This window comes from Rhinoraja longicauda, chromosome 6 (genome assembly GCF_053455715.1).
Source record: "Rhinoraja longicauda isolate Sanriku21f chromosome 6, sRhiLon1.1, whole genome shotgun sequence".
Taxonomy (NCBI): domain Eukaryota; kingdom Metazoa; phylum Chordata; class Chondrichthyes; order Rajiformes; family Arhynchobatidae; genus Rhinoraja; species Rhinoraja longicauda.
This window is the reverse complement of record NC_135958.1, coordinates 12450270-12469697: the sequence shown is the minus strand read 5'-3', so window position 1 is coordinate 12469697 and position 19428 is coordinate 12450270. Positions and strand designations below refer to the sequence as shown.

Sequence of the window (19428 nt, the reverse complement as noted above, 5' to 3'; positions counted from 1 at the left end):
CGGTCTAAGCTATTATCGAAATCAAGAGTTTGAATCCATACTCCCGCGATTTAAACACAATGCTGATAAGACCGAGGCAGCGTTGCGTCATTTGTAGGTGTTATTTAATCGATTTTAAATAGTTGACCTTTCTGTTTTCATTGCATTGGATTCGAAAAATCCCGTGTGTCATTTGGGGAAGAGCCAATCTATTTGTTCCTCCACCAACATCACCACCAGACAGAAGTAGGTTGTTGAGAATCACATTCTAGTTCACACGTGGCTATTTACTGTGCCAATTTTAAACTTCCTCATGTAGTTTCCAAATGTATTCTATTCTAATAGCTTTGGGGAAATAAATACATTGTTTTTGTCACAAGTTGAACCATTTGTCTTCAGATCTCAGACTAAGAAATACATACAGGTAACTTGTGGCAGTTAGATGAAACAAATAAAAATTGAGACACAGTTTGTAATGAACCACCCTTTAACAAGACCCCCAATCCAACTGAAGAGATGCACCAACTTTCCTTTTATCCCTCCCACCATCCAGGTACTTGAACAATCCTTTCAAGTGGAACAACAATTCATTTGTATGTGTTGCAATCTATTGCACAATATGGTCAGTTCAACACTGGAGAAACTACGTGCAAATTGAATAACTGTTTTGTGGAATACTAGCATTCAGTTCATGGAAGTGACTCAAAGCTTCCTGTTCCTGCTATTTAAATTCTACATTTTATTTCTCTGGTTTGCTGAGCTCTGCTTCTTGCTTCACAAACAAAATCAAATTGCTACGCTTCATTGCTCCTCCTATTCCTCAAACGTAGTTTTTACCAGGCTCCTTTTTTTCCTACTTAAGGAGAGTTTGAAAATATTCCCATTGTACTAATACCAACAGTGTAATAACAAGGAATAGCAAATGCTGGAGCATACCAAAGACAGACACAATGCTAGAGTAACTTAGCAGGTAAGGCAGCATCTCTGGGGAACATAGACAGATGACGTTTTGGGTCGGGACGCTCACAATGTGTTTTGGGAGATGAACACAAACCTTTTGGGGTATAGTTTATTCATGATGTGCAGAATACAATAACAATGCCACTAGTCGAAGGCTCCCTCGGTCACGGCTGACCATGGGTGATGCATCCTGGTTGTTGGCTGCTTGCTCCAAACCTCGGCTAGAGCAGTGTCGATGTGTGGTTGGATGCAAGCCTGGGCGATGTCATATGAAGGACAGGCTGTTGCCCATGCAGCACGTACCCCCTCTCCTCGTCACTGATCAATCCAAAGGAACAGCAGAGCCGTTGCGGTTTGGCACCAGCGTCGTCGCAGGAGCTGCCGGAACGAGGTTGTAGACAACGACGAACTGCCTTAGGGACTCCGACTCCCGATTTTTCTTGAGGTTTACTCCTGGAGCCTTTTCCATGACTGGATATGGCCACAAGGCAGTGGAGGTTTTAGATCAGAGTTTTCCCTCTCCTAGATGGACTGCCTTCCCAGGCTGACGAGCCTCAGCTGCCCGAGACTCGTGGGGGCGGGGGCGTCTCCCTTCCCGTCTGTAGCACCTGCCCACTGCAGCCTTCATCCGCCTTCCCAGTCGTTGTGACGCTCCATTGACATCAGCCATCATCCTCTGCCTGTTCCACCGTTGAGGTCTTGGTTGGATTGCTCTTTGTCAGGGACCTCCCCCTCGACCTTACCGCCATGGGTGACCTTACCAGGAGCATAGCTCCAGACGGCATCGCTCTCAGGATCTCAGGACCACACGTACTTCTCCACCATGACATGGTGACAATCCACTAGTCATAGTGTAGGAATCAGTGTTAAATTAGCCAAATCAATTGAGTTTGATGTGCTCTCTGCGAGCATGATCACCTTCAACTGGTTATCTACCTACTTATCTTGCCTGTCTGCTCACTTGAAGCATTTGATAGAGACAGCAAGATATTATGTTTTGGGAACGTTGAAAGGTTAATTCTTGCTTGAATTAAAATACTTTTTTTTTTAAAAAGGCAAGAAAATTACAAATCACACTTTCAGGACCATCTTTTTTGCTTAGTAAAAATGAAAACTCTGAAGTTAAGTGACATATACATCTGTAGGGAAAAAAACTGCAGATGCTGGTATAAATCGAAGGTAGACAAAAAATGCTGGAGTAACTCAGCGGGTCAAGCAGCATCTCTGGAGAGAGGGAATGGGTGACGTTTCGGGTCGAGAACCTTCTTCAGTCTGAAGAAGGGTTTCGACCCAAAACGTCACCCATTCCCTCTCTCCAGAGTTGCTGCCTGACCCGCTGAGTTACTCCAGCATTTTTTGTCTACCTTGCATATACATCTAATTGTTCAGAGTCTTTTCATTCTTTTGAATGTTACAACGCAAAACGTGTAAATAACAACAGCAACTGAGAACATTGAATATTGAGGATATTTTGCAGTACAAACTGTGTTGTTTTGAAGTCGTACTTGCTGTAACTTTATAGTTACATTAGACGCAGCCACAACAACAAATAACTACAATAAATTATCTGTTATTCTAAGTAAACCAGACATAGAAACATAGACAGAGAAACATAGAAAATAGGTGTAGGAGTAGGTCATTCTGCCCTTCGAGCCAGCACCGCCTTTCATGGCTGATCATCCAAAATCAGTACCCCGTTCTGGCTTTTTTCCCCATATTCCATGATTCCCTTAGCCCTAAGAGCTAAATCTAACTCTCTCTTGAAAACAATGGTACAACCATTCAACGCTGAGCAACCATTGTAATGCAAAATCCATTGTGGTGCTTTGGTACGGTTGTGGTTACGGTTGTCCAGAGTGGTTGATTATTGATGGGAAGAAGCAGTTTTGAACCTGGAGGTAACAGTTCTCGGGCTCCTGTACCTTTTTTCCGATGGTAGCAGAGAGAAGGGAGCGTGGCCAGAGTTGTGTCAGGCTTTGATATCAGTTGCCACCTTGCGACAACGCTTCCTGTAGATCATGTCAATGGTAAGGAAGTTAATACCCGTCTTTGAATATGCTGTCTACCACTAACTGCGGCCTTCTGCATCCTTGAGTGCTTCAGTTTAGTTTATTACCCATGTGTACCGAGGTACAGTGAAAAGCTTTTGTTGCGTGCTATCCAGTCAACGGAAAGACAATACATGATTGAGTTACTAAACTAGTCATACGGCGACATGCTCAAACTCCTCTAACCTCTGAGGAAGTAGAGGCATTGATGCATTTCTTTGTCATTGATTCACTGTGATGGGCCAAGGACGTATTAACAAAACTGTTGACTGTCTCTACCACTATTCCGCTAATGAAGACAAGTGCATGATCCCTCATCTTTCACTTTCTGAAGTCACCAATCAGCTGCTTGGTCTTGCTAATATCAAGAGCAGGATTGTTGTTCTGGCACTGCTCCATCAGATTGTTAATCTCCCTTCTGTACTATGACTTGTTGTTACCTGTTATTCTTCCAATGATCATGGTATTGTCAGTAAAATTAAAGATGCCGCTGGTACTGTGATTACACAGTCGTGGGAGAATAGAGTATAGCAGAGGACTGAGACATGGACCTGCGGTGCACCTGTGTTGATATTGAAGAGGAGGAAGCTTATTAACATATTACTTTGATTTTTTTTTGTCAATCATCCTTTAATCTTCTTTCAGAATAATTTTAAATTATACAATGTTTTAGGAAAAGTGTAAAGTTGCCTTTTGGAGTTGGTTTAGTTACATTGTACAGAATGCCAAAAGCAATTGTCCCAAAATGTATTGTTCAACTTTACACATCCTTTCATGTTTATAAAATACTCTTAATTTATTTTTTTGTTGGCTGTTTCATATCACTTCCTTGTTACAACACAGAAGGGAGCCATTTGGCCCATCGTGTCTATGCCAGCTCCCATCAGAGTAATTCCATGAATCCAATTCCCCCTCCTTTTAGGCCTGTTGCCCTACAACCTATTCTTTCTCAGATGCTGACAAAACTTCCTCATTAATATTTACTAAAGGGCACTTTATGAAAGGATGTCAGTTAACTCACCTGCACAACTTTGTGGTATGGGAGGAAACCGGAGCATCCGTCAGAAACCCATGCTTTTGCAGATAGAATGTGAAAACCAAATATAGCAATATAGCACCAACTATAAGACCCAAATGAATTCCAAAGTGAATATGAAATGCTCCCCGAATTCAAATGTATCCTTTGTTACTCAAGGGAATTTGGCTTGGCCAATGAGACTGGTGAATGAAAAAGCAAAATAGTGTTGAAATAGAAACTGATGTGGTCATAGGATGTGTTGCATTAATTATGGCTCCTTGTCTAAATGCTGCTTGATGTTTTGGGCATATCATTGCGCATTCCTAGACAGCCTCATGGAACTGGCAGCTTTCTTTGCTTCTTCATTGCCCCTCTCGCAGGTGTTATTTAATTAAACTCTCAATATTTGCCATTTTTAATTTATAAAACATTTTTTATTATTGTTATAATGCCACAGCATTTGTAACTGTTGTATTAATATTCAACTTTTACATTTCTTGCACAGTTGAAATTCGTGCCCAGCGCCTGATGCCCATGGCTATGTATGATGAAGATATTTCGAGAAATCCTTTCTATTTAGCTCTTCAGAAGCAGAAGCCAAATGCCTCCAACCGTGTAGCGGAACTACATGGGATTGTGAGTATTCTGTTACATGTTCATAAGGAAATCTGAAGAGATTTTTTTGTGTGCAGATTGAAAGAAGGGTCCGGACACGAAAAGTCATCTATCCACGTTCTCCAAAGATGCTGTTTGACCCGTTGAGTAACTCCAGCACTGTGTCTTTTTCCGAAAACCAGTATTTGAAGTTCCTTTTTTTAATTTTGGGAATGGAATTATTTCAATATTGTCAAGCTAAGTCAAGGAAAGTGGGTCTAGCCTGGGCACCCTGCTATAGAAAGGATGCTGTTAAGCTGTAGAGAAGATTTATAAACATGTTGGCAGGGCCTGAGAGAGAGGTTGGGCAGGTTAGGACTTCTTTCTTTGAAGTGCAGGAAACTGAGACATAATCTTAGAGGTGTATAAGATCACGAGGTGAACAGATAGGGTGAATGCACAAGTCTTTTACCCAGAATAGGGGAATCAAGAACCAGAGGATGTAGGTTTAAGGTAAAAACAGAAAGAGTTAATAGGAACCTGAGAGTCAACTTTTTCACACAGTGGTGAGTATATGGAATGAGCTGCCAAATGAGGTAGTAGAGGCAGGCACTATAAACAACATTTGGACACCTGCATGTATAGGAATGGTTAATGGGATATGGGTCACATGCAGGCAGGTGTAGATGAGACATCTTGGTTGACATGGGCAAGTTGGGCAGACGAGCCGGTTTCCGGGCTGTATGACTCTGCAACCACCTGTACAGTTCATGTCTTTTTTAATAGCTTACTTTCACTTGTAAATTTATCCAAATGGTTTAATGAGAAAAAAAAAACACAGCCCACTTGTGGCTGAAATCACATTCTATGATGGGATTAAATAGTTCAGTCATGGAAATACAAGGATTGTGAAAAAAATCACATTATTTAAGAATTTTTGTTTTACCAGTTTATATGCTGTATCAAATACATGTTTCTAAGAAGATTGTCTTGTAATTTATGCTATGTATTTGTCTGCGAGGACGTCATTTTGTTTGTCCTTGGCTATTAAGGCCCTCTTGTTCTATGTTGACTGTTACTTTTCATCTGATTTTAGGTACTGGTGCCATGCAAAGCTAGCTTGTCACGAGGCAGCCTTGCTGCAGCATACTTTGAGTCTTACCTCCTGCATCCTGTCGACGAAGCTGGTAGTGCTTACAAGACGTTAAATGGAAAAGTAAGTGGTGCATTTAAAATATTGAATGTTTTTCCAATCTATAATTTTAGTTTAAGAAATCTGCTAGGATATTTTAAAATTTGCTACACCTTAATTTCTCTCACCTACAGAAATACTAATTACATTAAAAACTGGGGAAAGAAAATGTCTTCTTTAGCTGCACATTTCATTTTAGGATAATGAAATTGATTAATAGTAATTATGTTGTAATGTTGCATGTAGAAACATAGAAACATAAAAACATAGAAAATAGGTGCAGGAGGATAGGTGCAGGAGGAGGCCATTTCGTCCTTCGAGCCAGCACCATTCATTGTGATCATGGCTGATCATCCACAATCAGTATCCCGTGCCCGCCTTCTCCCCATATTCCTTGATTCCGCTAGCCCCTAGAGCTGTATCTAACTCTTTTAAATTCATCCAGTGAATGGCCTCTACTGCTTTCTGTGGAAGAGAATTCCACAAATTCCCAACTCTCTGGGTGAGTTTTTTTTCTCATCTCAGTTTTAAATGGCCTCCCCTTTATTCTTAGACTGTGGTCCCTGGTTCTGGACTTTCCCAACATTGGGAACATTTTTCCTGCATGTAGCTTATCCAGTCCTTTTATAATTTTATACATTTCTATAAGATCCCTTCTCATCCTTCTAAATTCCAGTAAATACAACAATACAATACAATACAATATATCTTTATTGTCATTGTACCCAGGGGTACAACGAGATTGGGAATGCGCCTCCCATACGATGCAATAGTTTAATTAATTTAGACAACAGCAACCCAACGAAACAATTGTAACAGTTTTAGACAGGACAGTCTACAAGCCCAGTCTTTCCAATCTTTCCTCATATGACAGTCCCGCCAACCCGGGGATTAACCTGGTGAACCTACGCTGCGCTGCCTCAATAACAAGGATGTCCTTCCTCAAATTAGGAGACCAAAACTGTACACAATACTCCAGTTGTGGTCTCAACAAGGCCCTGTACAACTGCAGAAGGACCTCTTTACTCCTGTACTCAAATCCTCTCGTTATGAAGGCCAACATGCCATTAGCTTTCTTCACTGCCTGCTGTAGAAACATTGGAGATCTTTTGCAGAAGTACTGGCTCTTAGTTTCCAATTTAAATGTTATTTTTCCTTCGCTCGAAACCATTTGTAATTACAGGAAGTAACAATCAGAGGAAACCTAATTAACCTAGGTGTTGGTTTTAACTCACCTTGTACAATACCTGTCCTTTTTGAAGAAACTTTCTACAACGCGAAAGAAGAAAGTTTCAGTGTGCTATGTATTGCCCGACCATTGGAAAAGAATTCCTATCCAGGTCAGTGAATAAAATGTTGTATTTTAGCTGCTACTCCAGTTTATCTTTGCAACAATAGAAACATAATGTGTATACATTGAACATTTTAATAGTAATTTTCATAAGGATTATAGTTAGAGAGTCATAGAGTCACAATGATACAGCGTGGAAACCAGGCCTTTCGGCCCAACTTGCCCACACCGGCCAACATGTCCCAGCTACACTTGTCCCACCTGCCTGAGTTTGGTCCATATCCCTCCAAACCTGTCCTATCCATGTACCTGTCTAACTGTTTCTTAAATGATGGGATAGTCCCAGCCTCAACTACCTCCTCTGACAGCTTGTTCCATACACCCACCACCCTTTGTGTGAAAAGGTTACCCCTTGGATTCCGAAATCTTTTCTCCTTCACTTTGTACTTGTGGCCTCTGGCCTTCGACAGGAAGTCTTGGAAAATACTTCTTTTGAATAAGATTGTACAATAGATGTGAGAAGTGGACTTGCACATTACGTCACTCTGTGGGCTTTATATCTTCACGACATCTTGCACTGTGTACGGAAATAATCTTGCAATCCACATTATGCACATTTTTTCCTTTGCACAGTCAATTAAATCAAGTCTGCAATGACATACAGCTGCCAATCCCTCCAGGAGAAGTTTCAGCTTATCAAAACAAAAGTGGTTTACTTTTTATTTCCTGCAGTATTACAGGGAAGAGATTGACTAGCTTCAGACTTTGCTCACTCTCCATAGCAGTGGCAACTGGCAAATTTGTCAATGCAGCCACCCACGTTCTCACCCTTGGTTCCTGCTGCAACTTGCTCATACTCTGGATGATGGCTCTGGCTGTAAAGCCACCTACGTTTTCAGTTGTAATGCATGCATCCCACACTTCAGTCCCCGGCAATGGCTGCAGCACAAGTATCTGGCACTTTGTACTTCCACCCTCGACTCTATTCACTGCTTGCCCACGTGACATTAAGTACAATCCTTCTCATGGCAACTAGATTCACTTTAATGTGGGAGGAAAAAACACCTTAAACTCATGTTGGATGCAGTACTGGCAGGGATAGAATATATTGAGTCTGAATGGAATGCAAAGCATACTGCTAGCTTAAATGGGAATAGAAACATAGAAAATAGGTGCAGGAGTAGGCCTTTCGGCCGTTCGAGCCTGCACTGCCATTCAATATGATCATGGCTGATCATCCAACTCAGTATCCCGTTCCTGCCTTCTCTCCATACCTCCTTATCCCTTTAGCCACTAGGGCCACATCTAACTCCCTCTTAAATATAGCCAATGAACTGGCCTCAACTACCTTCTGTGGCAGAGAATTCCACAGACTCGCCACTCTCTGTGTGAAGAAATGTTTTCTCATCTCGGTCCTAAAAGACTTCCCCCTTATCCTTAAGCTGTGACCCCTGGTTCTGGACTTCCCCAACATCGGGAACAATCTTCCCGCATCTAGCCTCTCCAACCCCTTAAGAATTTTATATGTTTCAATAAGATCCCCCCTCAGTCTTCTAAATTCCAGCGAATATAAGCCTAGTCTATCCAGTCTTTCTTCATATGAAAGTCCTGCCATCCCAGGGATCAATCTGGTGAACCTTCTCTGTACTCCCTCTAAGGCTAGAATGTCTTTCCTCAGATTAGGAGACCAAAACTGTACACAATACTCCAGGTGCGGCCTCACCAAGGCCCTGTCCAACTGCAGCAGAACTTCCCTGCTCCTATACTCAAATCCTCTTGCTATGAATGCTAACATACCATTCGCTTTCTTCACTGCCTGCTGCACCTGCACGCTTGCTTTCAGTGACTGGTGCATCATGACACCCAGGTCACCTTGCATCTCCCCTTTTCCTAATTGGGAATGTGTGAGTTTGAACTACAATGCGGAATAGAAGACCGCTAGATAGAAGTGATTGGCTGGTAAGTTGGGGTGAGTGGGAAATACAGATGATTAGATAAACGTGTGGTGTGTGAAGTTGGTGCATGTGATGGCTCACTGTCCCCTTGTACATATATAGGCAGATCATTCGGCTGAAAATACCAGTTAATCATTAGAATCATTAGATGTTTGTTGTATGTTTGTTAATGGAACACACTCACACCATGACGCTACTGCTCAGTTTATCTATGGCGTACCCTGATCATAATTCAGCATCAATTATTGTGTGATACTGTGTTCTTCTGTACATTTGGCAGATTTTATATAACCATCCCTGTTCTAATCTTTTTTTCTAGAAGAAAATCCTTCATCTTTCGATTCCTACTGCTTAAAAAACTTTGAAGATGCCAAAGAATTTTTGGGTCGGCAGTTATTCAAAGTGGATAAGTACATTGGTGCTTTCCGAAACTCCTTTAAAGAGCTTGAAATGAAAAGTCTCCGGCATCATATAGTTAGTACCATTTTTAATTTGTAATTTCTTTGATAACATGGGCCCGAGCTGTTTTGAAATTGCGTTATAACAGTTGAGCAATGAATCAGCTGCATTTCTGGTGCACAGTTTTAACTCTTTCAAATTATTTGTGTTAATTTCAATACAATTGCCATCCAGCGTCCAAATAGTACATTATCCAAAATAATATTCTTGTTATCAATATCTCAGCTCGTGCTCCTTTAGTAATGCCACAAATTCTTTGCTGCCATCCAACTTGAGCAAATCGTTGCATGCATGAGTACAGTGAGATACAGTGGAAAATTACACTTGTGGCAGTATCACAGGCATATGAACTCGGACACAAAAATGAATTGTACATAAATCATACACAACATTCTAAAAGAGAAACAAGAAATTAGCGGAAAAACATTATTAGACAAAAATAGTCGATGGTAGTGCAAGAGGGGGATCGTAGTGTTCCGTTGTAGAAAGTAGAATCCTACCTTGCAGGTTGGTTCCAGAACTTGATGGTTGTTAGCAAATATCTCAACATGATGATGTGGGATTTCAGGCTTCTGTATCTCCTGTCCGATGGCAGTGAGAAGTGGGCATGGCCTGGATAGTGGAAATCCTCGATAATGAATGCTGCAGTCCTACGAAGTGCCTTTTGTAGATGCTGTCGGTGGAGGTGAACACTGTGCTCGTGATGGACGGGGCTGGGTCCACCACTCTCTGCAGCCTCTTGTGTTCCATTGTGATGGAATTGCTACCAAACCATAATGCTACCAGTCAGGATACATTCTACAGTACATCTGTAAAAGTTTGTTAGAATATTCAGACATTCAGAAAAGTAATGGGAATGTTATATAAAAATATTAGATAAAATGCTCTGTTTATGTCCGCTCATCGTTCAAAGATACTTTCATGGAAACTGTAAAACTATGCCATCAAACCTTGTGCCTCAGCTGCTGCTGTGTATTAGTAGGCCTATGCTCTCTGAGACTTGACAGTTGTAATTGAGAGCAGTTTTCTAAGTTGTGGCATAATGCCATGTTTTTTATGTCTCTCTGCAACTATAATCTAATTTAGGGGTTCAGATGACATGGATCATAGAAGTAAAGTTGAAGTTATTCAAGCATGTCATTCAAATCTTAGATTAGATTACACCCTTCAATTACCTCATTCTGTTATTACTTATAATATAATCTCATTATTTTCTTTGCCCTGTGTTTCATCCTGTGGCTGGAAGCAATGAGTTAAATTTAAAGTTATCCCTCTTTAAAAATGCATGTGAATATGTGGCGACAATATCTCTAACAGTGATACAAGGATATATTTCAAAATGTTCAATCTGCTCCATTCTGGAGCAAATAAACTGCTGGAAGACCTTGGTGGGCTATGCAGCATCCTTGGAGACAAATGCGTTGAAGTTTCTGACCAGTCGGAGGGTCACTGTCCAAAATGACGACTATCCCTTTGGCTTCACACATGCTGCTTCTCGTAGTTTATTGATCTAGGTTTTAAAATGGTTGATTATGTTTATGAAGTGCTTTTCTTAAGAAAGAATAAGTGGGATTTTGGTGTTAATCATCAGAAAAGGATCATGTCCAGAAATAGATATTTAGATAGCCCTGATTTTAATGTGGATGTTGTTGTAAATAATCTGTTATTCATTGCAAGTATATTCATAACTCAAATTATTTCATCAGTCTTTGCAAGTTCCTGATCTAAATTGGCCAAATGCATTGCAAAACCTGCATCTTGGAGTTTTATCATTATTGCAGAAATCAATTAAGTTTTTACAAGGGTTAAAGGCAATGATAAATTCTCCATTCATTTTTGAAAGTTGCAAGTTGAAGGAAATGTTGAATGATACAGGCCCAGAAGAAAAGTGCATTTGAACTAAATACCATTTGGATGTAGAGGACGAAACTGAACATCCTACATCTGTCAAATTTCCCCAGCATTGTTGCAAGATACCTAATGTTAAGCCCAGTTAGTCGTAATGGTGTGTGAATTGGACTGTAAATTTAACTTAAAAGCTCATGGAAATGAATTTTATTTTTAAATAAAACAGGATGAAGTAAATGCACTCTATACAAAATGCCTTCAGAATCTTCTGAGAGACTCAAGATTGGTGAGTTATTAGTCAGTTTTCTTGCAGTCTTAAAATTGAATTGCAATGGTTAAAGTGAATATATATGTGGTTTAAACTGCTCATCAGTAACTTTTTATTTCACTCTGATGGAAAAAGAAAATCTTGATAAAGCAGGAGGTGCAAATGGCCTTGCTGAAACAAGCTGTTGAGGTATGTAAACATTCTTAAACTCACTTTGAGATCCAATTTTCACATTTGTTGATCACCCAATAGTGAGATTATAATTAATCATGCATTACTTTCATAATTACTTCTGCAGATGTATGTACTACATGGTATCCATGATCAGATTTTTAAGAGTGTGGGAACTATTGAGGCCGGTCAGGTATAACCTACTCTTTCTTTTTCAACATTCTTGCATTTTATGTGTAGAATTATGTGTTAAACATGTTGTGATCTCAATGAATCCAATTTTAAAACCTATATTATTGTTACAACTTTTATGTGGCCAATCTGCATTGAATGCATAAAATTTGACTAGCAACGTGAACATGTACATTGACTGTACTTTAGTGTTACGCTTGGTATTAATCTTGACTGATTTAAATTGTCTGGGTGTTTGAAGGATGCTGCTTTTAATAAAACTACCCGAAGTTTACAAGACCTTCAACTGAAAGATTTAGGAATCAAGTCACAATTCAGGTGAGGTTTTTGTTTTATAAATGGAAAATCCTGAGTGTTTCAACTCTTAATATCTCTGTTGTCTGTGCCTACTATAAAGTATGCCAGCAATGTTCTTTTTTTTCCTTCTGTGGAATTAGCCTTGTTTTTAAACTATTTTTTTACTGTAATTATAATGATAATGCTCAGGATCATATTTAACTGTGGTTGAGAAAATGACGTGCAACTATTATTAGATTCTGCTCCAGGCAGCAAATCACACTTGTATTAACATGGTTAATTAACATAATACAAGTGTGCTTTGCAGCCTGGGACAGAATCTAATAATAGTTGTGCGTCATTTTCTCAACAACAGTTAAATGTTATCCTGGGCGTTATCATCTTCTGTCATTACAGCAACTACAGGAGATGCAAATCTTCCCTTCATCTGGGACTCAGTCCCTCCAAGTGAAGCTTTGATTCCAAACCACTATCATTGAACCCAACGTGTTCTCCTCTACATTGGAGAAACCACATGCTGTCTGGTGATCGATCGCTTTGCAGACACCTGCACTCAATCTGCAGGAGATACCCTGAACATTCCCTTCCTTGCCTGCCACATAAATCACTGTGCCAGTCCGACCTGTGATCTCCTCAATAGTCAACAGTCTATTTATTTATTTATTTATTTATCCGATCCATTCATTTATTCATTTATTTATTTATTTGTCACATACACAAATGTGCAGTGAAATGCAGTGCAGTGCAATGTGCACTGTTACCACAGGCCCATTGCAACAAATCATCCTCCTGGGCACATCGGAGCCTCTGGCTCTGATTAGAATACTCATACTTTAAATAACTCGCACTTTCCATCTGTCTGTTCACACCAGGCTAGTTCCTATGCCATTTTGACTTTTTCTTTTGCTATTTGTACAGTCAGCCTTGCTGGGCATGTCCCATGCCATCGCTGTTAGCAACACATTACATGGACAAATGCATGCTCTGATCCTAACTTCTACCATTACACTTACCCATTTGGTCTCATCCTTTCAGAGATACTTCCTTAGTTCGACTCATCTCCTAACTTTTCTACTGAAAATTAGCTTGCCTTCTCTCTTTTCTAGTTCTGATGAAAGGTCCCAGACACGAAACATCAGCTGCTCTTTCCATAGTTGATGCCTGTCCTCTTCAGTATTTCCAGCATTTTCCATTTTTATTTCAGATTTCCAGCATCTGCTATCTTATTTTCTTTGAAAATATATTGACAAGCTGAGATCCAACATAAATCTTCTCGAATTAACACAGACACTTCTTCTATCATTTCAAAATTGTTAGTGATGAGTTTATAAGATATAACATCCTAGCAACAATAGAATATCTCTGCTCTGTGGGTGGGTGTGTTGTGAATGTCAACCAAAATTGAAGTCTTAATATGAATTTTATTAGCAACGTTTTGTTATAGGCAGCAATATAATTTTGATTCATTTAAATGTTGTAACAGGTTGATATAAATGCAGAATGTTCCGTGCTGAGACTGTTCATTTGATATTTTAGTATAAATATACCTCGTGCCAAGAGGGAGTTGAGTCAGCTGAACCAGTGCACCAGTCCACAGCATAAACTGATCTGCTTACGGAATGTGATACATGTGATTATGCAGTCCCCCAGTCAAAGAGGTCAGTCTATCTGCAGTGGTTGGAAAGCAAGCGGTATTCATGCTTTGCATTCATTTTGTTCTCTATATTAGAATAAGTTACTGTAACTCAAAATTTATAAAATTAGTTTGAAATGTAAATGAAGTGTGAGGGTTACCTTGGATTATGTGCTAAGATGGGTAAGAATTGCTGTGAATTGCTGTTCTCAATGTCCGCCCGTTTTGTCAGAAGTGCAACCAAGTTGGGTGTTTCTGTGTCCGGATCTTTTTGCCCTCAGCTGGTGTTTGTGTGCAGGCTCTAACATTGGATTACTCACAGAATCCAGTCCTAGAGTATCGATTTGCTGCAATTCCCAACACTTACTCATGGTGGCACAGCGGTAGAGTTGCTGCCTTACAGCGAATGCAGCGCCGGTGACCCAGGTTCGATCCCGACTATGGGTGCTGTCTGTACGGAGTTTGTACGTTCTCCCCGTGACCTGCGTGGGTTTTCTCCGTGATCTTCGGTTTCCTCCCACACTCCAAAGATGTACAGGTTTGTAGGTTAATTGGCTTGGTAAATGTAAAACTTGTCCCATGTGGGTGTAGGATAATGTTAATGTGCGGGGATCGCTGGTCGGCGCGGACCAGGTGGGCCGAAGGGCCTGTATCCATGCTGTATCTCTAAACTAAACTAAACTTATTCAAGGAATCTACTCTATTTATTTCAGTGGAGGTTATTAGACAACAGAGGTTATTAGGCAACAGAGGTTATTAGAAAAAAATACTGCTTTTTAATTTTTGATGACATAGGAATTATTGTCAAGGCCAGTATTCACTGCTCATCATTACTTAGCATGGTGAAGGTGAGCCCCTTCTTGAATTCAGCAGTCTTTGGTGAAGCTATTACCACATTGCTGTTGGGAAGGGAGTGCTAGGATTTGGACACAGCAACCATGGAAAAAAGCCATGGTTTTCATTATCAAGGGGAGCGATCTGGAGATAGTTTCTGTCATTTCTTTGCTATGGATGTAACTTGCCAATTATCAATCGAAATATTGTGTTGGCTTCACCGTGCTCGCATGTAGTGCTGCATTTTCTGAGGAGTTAGTGAGAAATGGATTTAAACATTCCCCACTTTGGAAGTAATATTTGGACTGGACGGAGGAGTTTGAATGTGTTGTTTCAGAATTAATACGCAACATGGTTAATGTTTATTCTTTAGAACTCCAATAACCAAAAGGTCTGGCTTCCAAGACTGCACAAATATTCAACATAAAGAAAATGTATTTGCCTGTGCTAATTAGATAGTTGGTGTTATCACTGAGATATTTAGGTCAAACTAATAGATATTTATTTTGTGTGACATTGTTAAGCATAGCGACAACTTTGCAGACACATGATCCCTCTTGAGTTGAGTGTAAGTTTTGAAATGGAAAGCTAAGGACCCGTTCAAGGTTTTGAGGAAACTGTGATATCACATGTGACATTATTTATTTGGATATTTGCACAGTAAATTAATCCTGCAATGTGCATGTACTATTACATTGTTACAAAAAAGACCCAGAAATTCCTGTGGATCTGCTGTCTATTTGCAGTATACTTAACAAGGATAATTGTAAAATCGTTTGTTAAATTTGTTTTCTATTTTCAGTTAATAAACATTTTATGTCTGCTGACGACCTGCTACCTGTTCTGCTTTATTTACTGGTCAAAACAGAAATCCCTAACTGGTAGGTTTATGAATATTCAAACTAAAATGTGATCTGATGAAGTTAACTGCATAATTCTTCACAGATTGCTTACATTCTTGTACTCAAATTCTCAATGTGTTTTCTTAAATTGTACTCTTGATTCACCATGATATGACCTTTTCCATCCCTGAGCCATAATATTCTTTCAGGCTTGCCAGCACATAATTCTTTGCCACAGTCCTGTGATTTCCCAGTCAAAATAAAATATTTTCTCTTTTGAGTTAATAAGCATTGTTACAAAACCTAACAAGCATTTTGCATAAGCACACTTTCCAAAGAACACCATCCTTATATATAATCTCAGCAGGACAGACAGCATCTCTGGAGTGAAGGAATGGGTGACGTTTCGGGTCGAGACTCTACTTCAGACTGATGTCAGGGGAGTGGGCGGGACAGAGAATGTAGTCGGAGACAATAAGACTGGTGGGAGAACTGGGAAGGGGAGGGGATGGAAAGAGAGGGAACGCAAGGGCTATTTGAAGTTAGAGAAGTCAATGTTCATATCGGTGGGATGTAAGCTACCAAAGCAAAATATGAGGTGCCGTTTCTCCAATTTGCGCTGGGCGTCACTCTGACAATGGAGGAGGCCCAGGACATAAAGGTCAGATTGGGAGGGGGAGTTAAAGTGCTGAGCCACCAGGAGATCAGGTAGATTAAGGCAGACTGAGCGGAGGTGTTCAACGAAACAATCGCCGAGCCTGCGCTTGGTCTCGCCGATGTACAGGAGTTGACACTTGGAACAGTGGATACGGTAGATGAGGTTGGAGGAGGTGCAAGTGAACCTCTGCCTCACCTGAAAAGATTGTCGGGAACCAAGCCCAGATTCAGCGATCGTTTCGCTGAACACCTCCGCGCAGTCCGCCGTAACCTACCTGATCTCCCGGTTGGTTAACGAGGAAGTGGTAGAAAAATGTATTTCTGAAATGTTTATCAACTTTTACTTGTTACAGGATGGCTAACCTCAGTTACATCAAGAATTTCCGATTTTGCAGTCCAGTTAAGGATGAGATGGGATACTGTTTAACTTCGTTTGAAGCTGCAGTGGAGTATATTCATCAGGGCAACCTGACTCTTGGTCAGCCTGTAAGAACACTTATATTATTGAGAGACTTATTCATCTTTGTGGCTTTCAGTTTTTTGTGTGAATGTTAACACAAAATTGGAACTACATGAGAGAATGATTGAGGACCTCAAATCATGTCAATTTGAATAGATGGTAATCTCAGTTTAAATCTAGGATTTCATGCATTTTTGAAAGGAAGCAGTAACTTGTAGTCTTAAATTATTAAATTAACAAAGCCCTGAATACTAAGAAATTATTTGTGGATAAGTGCAGTTATTAAGAATGAAGGTAACTAGATGATAGTTGCAGAGCTGGTATGGTGGTATGAGATTGTGGTGGAGAGTGGCACTGATTGAGTGTCTGTAGTGGTGATGGTTTCAATTCTGTGGGAGGATTGGAAGGCTGAATCAGTGTTCATCACTTATTCTAATAAACATCACCACCATTGGCCAGTTCAGAGTTTTGGGTGGAATTTGCTTAAAGTTGTGAACATGTGATGTTTTGTTGGATGTGATGTGTCGGAGAATTGGAGGGACTCCCACGAATGATGTGAGGGACTGCTCATGATGGAGCCACGGACGTTATGTAGTAACTGTGGGGTTTGGCATGTGGCGGAGGTAGTAAATTGTGACAAAATTAGACGGGAAGAAGCAGAGGGTTATAGACTAGGCTCATCCCAGTCTGGCCACATGGGATGGGAGCAGGCATCTGAGCGAGTAGGGGATTAGTAACTGCAGGAAAGGAGCAATCAGAAGTGGTGGTTGCTGGTAGAGAGAGAGCAGTTCGCTGGAGGTGTGCTGAAAGGATTCATGGGAAGATAAAAAAACTGCAGTAATTGCCATATTCAAAACAAAAATTAGAATAGAATACTTGATCAGAGGGAAGAGGAGCAATTAGGAAGTTTGGTGCCAGGTGTAACAGGATTAGAAATCTGCAATGGAAGTAAATTGCGCATAAACAGAATGTTATAGAGTCTATAGATGTTGTGGGTTTTCTAAAACCATAGCTGGGATGTGCTAAGAAGAATACAATTTTTGTCCAAATAATTTTACGCTTTAGATCAAAGGACAAATAAAGATAGTTGTTGATTTTGATATTCAAAGTTTACTGGATTCAATGAAATGATCCAAAGATTAAAAGAACAGTTTGGCTTTTCATGGTTGATTCGATAACCCTCATAGCCCTCTCTTTCAGTGAATAAAGTGGTAACTATTTTTGTAAGTCATACTGTGATAATCAGTTCAAAAGAGACCTTGTTGATTTAATTTTTTGAATACTGAAGGGAAGTATTTTTAGCACCATTTCATCTCGTATTTCCTCCCAGCATCCTTGAGGCAAATCAAGTTGACTAAAAGCTGGGGATTCTAAAGCGAACGGTTGACTTCCAGAAGTGGGGGCCTCGGCATGCGGTCTTGTGAAAGGTGGACAGGGCAGAGGGCCTGACTGCTTCACCGTCAAACCATTGAGTCTAGTGGTATAGCAGTAACATGCTGAGGAGTAGGTCAGGATGCACCTGGCCCTCAGCTCTACCCGAAGGTGGGCTGGCATGGGAATGATGGAGCATTTCATTTCAAGGGGTTTGCCAACCTGGAGAGATTTACTAGTAAATTGTTCGCTTATTATGGTGTATCGTTTTGGCTACGCGAGCGTCAAAAGTTAAGCTGCCCACATATGGACATACACACAAACACACGGACACAGAGTTTTAATAATATACTAGCAAAGCGGGCCCGTTGGGCCCGTCCCCACACCCCCCATTCTCTCCTCCCCCAGCCCCACTCTTACTCTCCCCACACTCTCCCCTTTGGCCCGTCCTCTTAGGGTTTCCATTGTAACCGGGAGGGGGGGAGGGAGTGAAGGGGGGAGGGAGTGAAGGGGGGAGGGAGGGAGGTGTGGAGGGATCGAGGGGGAGGGAGTGGTGGAGGGAGGGAGGTGTTGAGGATGGAGGGAGGGGGGAGGGTGATGAGAGATGGGGTGGTATTTGTGGAGGGGGGAGGGAGGGAGGGGGGGGGGAGAGAGTGGGGGGGAGGGGGGAGGGGAGGAGGGAGGGATGGGGGAGGGGAGGGATATGGACCTCCTCTTTTCCCAGTACCCCTCTTTCCCCCACCACCAAGTCCCCTCCGCACGACCCCTGTTGTCCCATTCCCCATTCTCAGACCCCCCCCCATTTTCTCTCCCCCAGACACACTCTTAGCATCAGTTAAAGGCCCGGGGGGGTGGGGGGTGGGAGGGGTGCGGGGGATCGGATCAGTGAAAAGTCCGGGGGGGGGGGGGGGTGCGGGAGATCGCATCATTCAAAGGCCCGGGGGGGGGGGGGGATAGCGGGGAGATGTTCTCCCGGGTGTGGGAGAGAGGAGAGAAGCAAGGGAAGAGAGGAGAGGTGAGCCGGTGATCGCGGGCTTGCGCCGCTAACGATCGGATCAGTGAAAGGTCCGGGGGGGGGGGGGGGGGGGGTGCTATCCACTTTGCTGCTGTAACACTGCAAATTTCCCCAGTGTGGGACAAATAAAGGAATATATTATTATTATTATACAATATAAATGATCAGATTATATCGGTAGTAATAATACTGCATTGTTATGAAATAAACTTTTCCAAAATGTTTATCATTTCCAGGGATCAGGTGAACTAAATGATAAAGCATTTTTCAGAGAAAGAATGAACTTGCTGTACCAGCCACCATCAGCTCCAATAGATATTTTATTTGAGGTGATTATGACTTAT

At 41.2% G+C, this 19428-nt stretch overlaps 1 protein-coding gene across 4 annotated transcripts in view; it reads left to right on the top strand.

Annotated features, from left to right (window-relative positions):
* The window catches only part of ankrd27 (ankyrin repeat domain 27 (VPS9 domain)), a 56883-nt gene that overhangs the window by 687 nt on the left and 36768 nt on the right, over positions 1-19428 (top strand). For 3 of the 4 annotated variants that reach the window (XM_078400465.1, XM_078400463.1, XM_078400466.1), the window contains exons 2-13: positions 4511-4641; positions 5696-5815; positions 6975-7131; positions 9357-9511; positions 11571-11630; positions 11748-11801; positions 11911-11976; positions 12217-12293; positions 13809-13930; positions 15542-15620; positions 16592-16724; positions 19321-19413. In XM_078400465.1, coding sequence (XP_078256591.1) covers positions 4534-4641; positions 5696-5815; positions 6975-7131; positions 9357-9511; positions 11571-11630; positions 11748-11801; positions 11911-11976; positions 12217-12293; positions 13809-13930; positions 15542-15620; positions 16592-16724; positions 19321-19413 — 1224 coding nt within the window. In that variant the 5' untranslated portion in view covers positions 4511-4533. The remainder of the gene's footprint in view (positions 1-4510; positions 4642-5695; positions 5816-6974; positions 7132-9356; positions 9512-11570; positions 11631-11747; positions 11802-11910; positions 11977-12216; positions 12294-13808; positions 13931-15541; positions 15621-16591; positions 16725-19320; positions 19414-19428) is intronic. The other variant, XM_078400464.1, reaches the window with a different exon arrangement.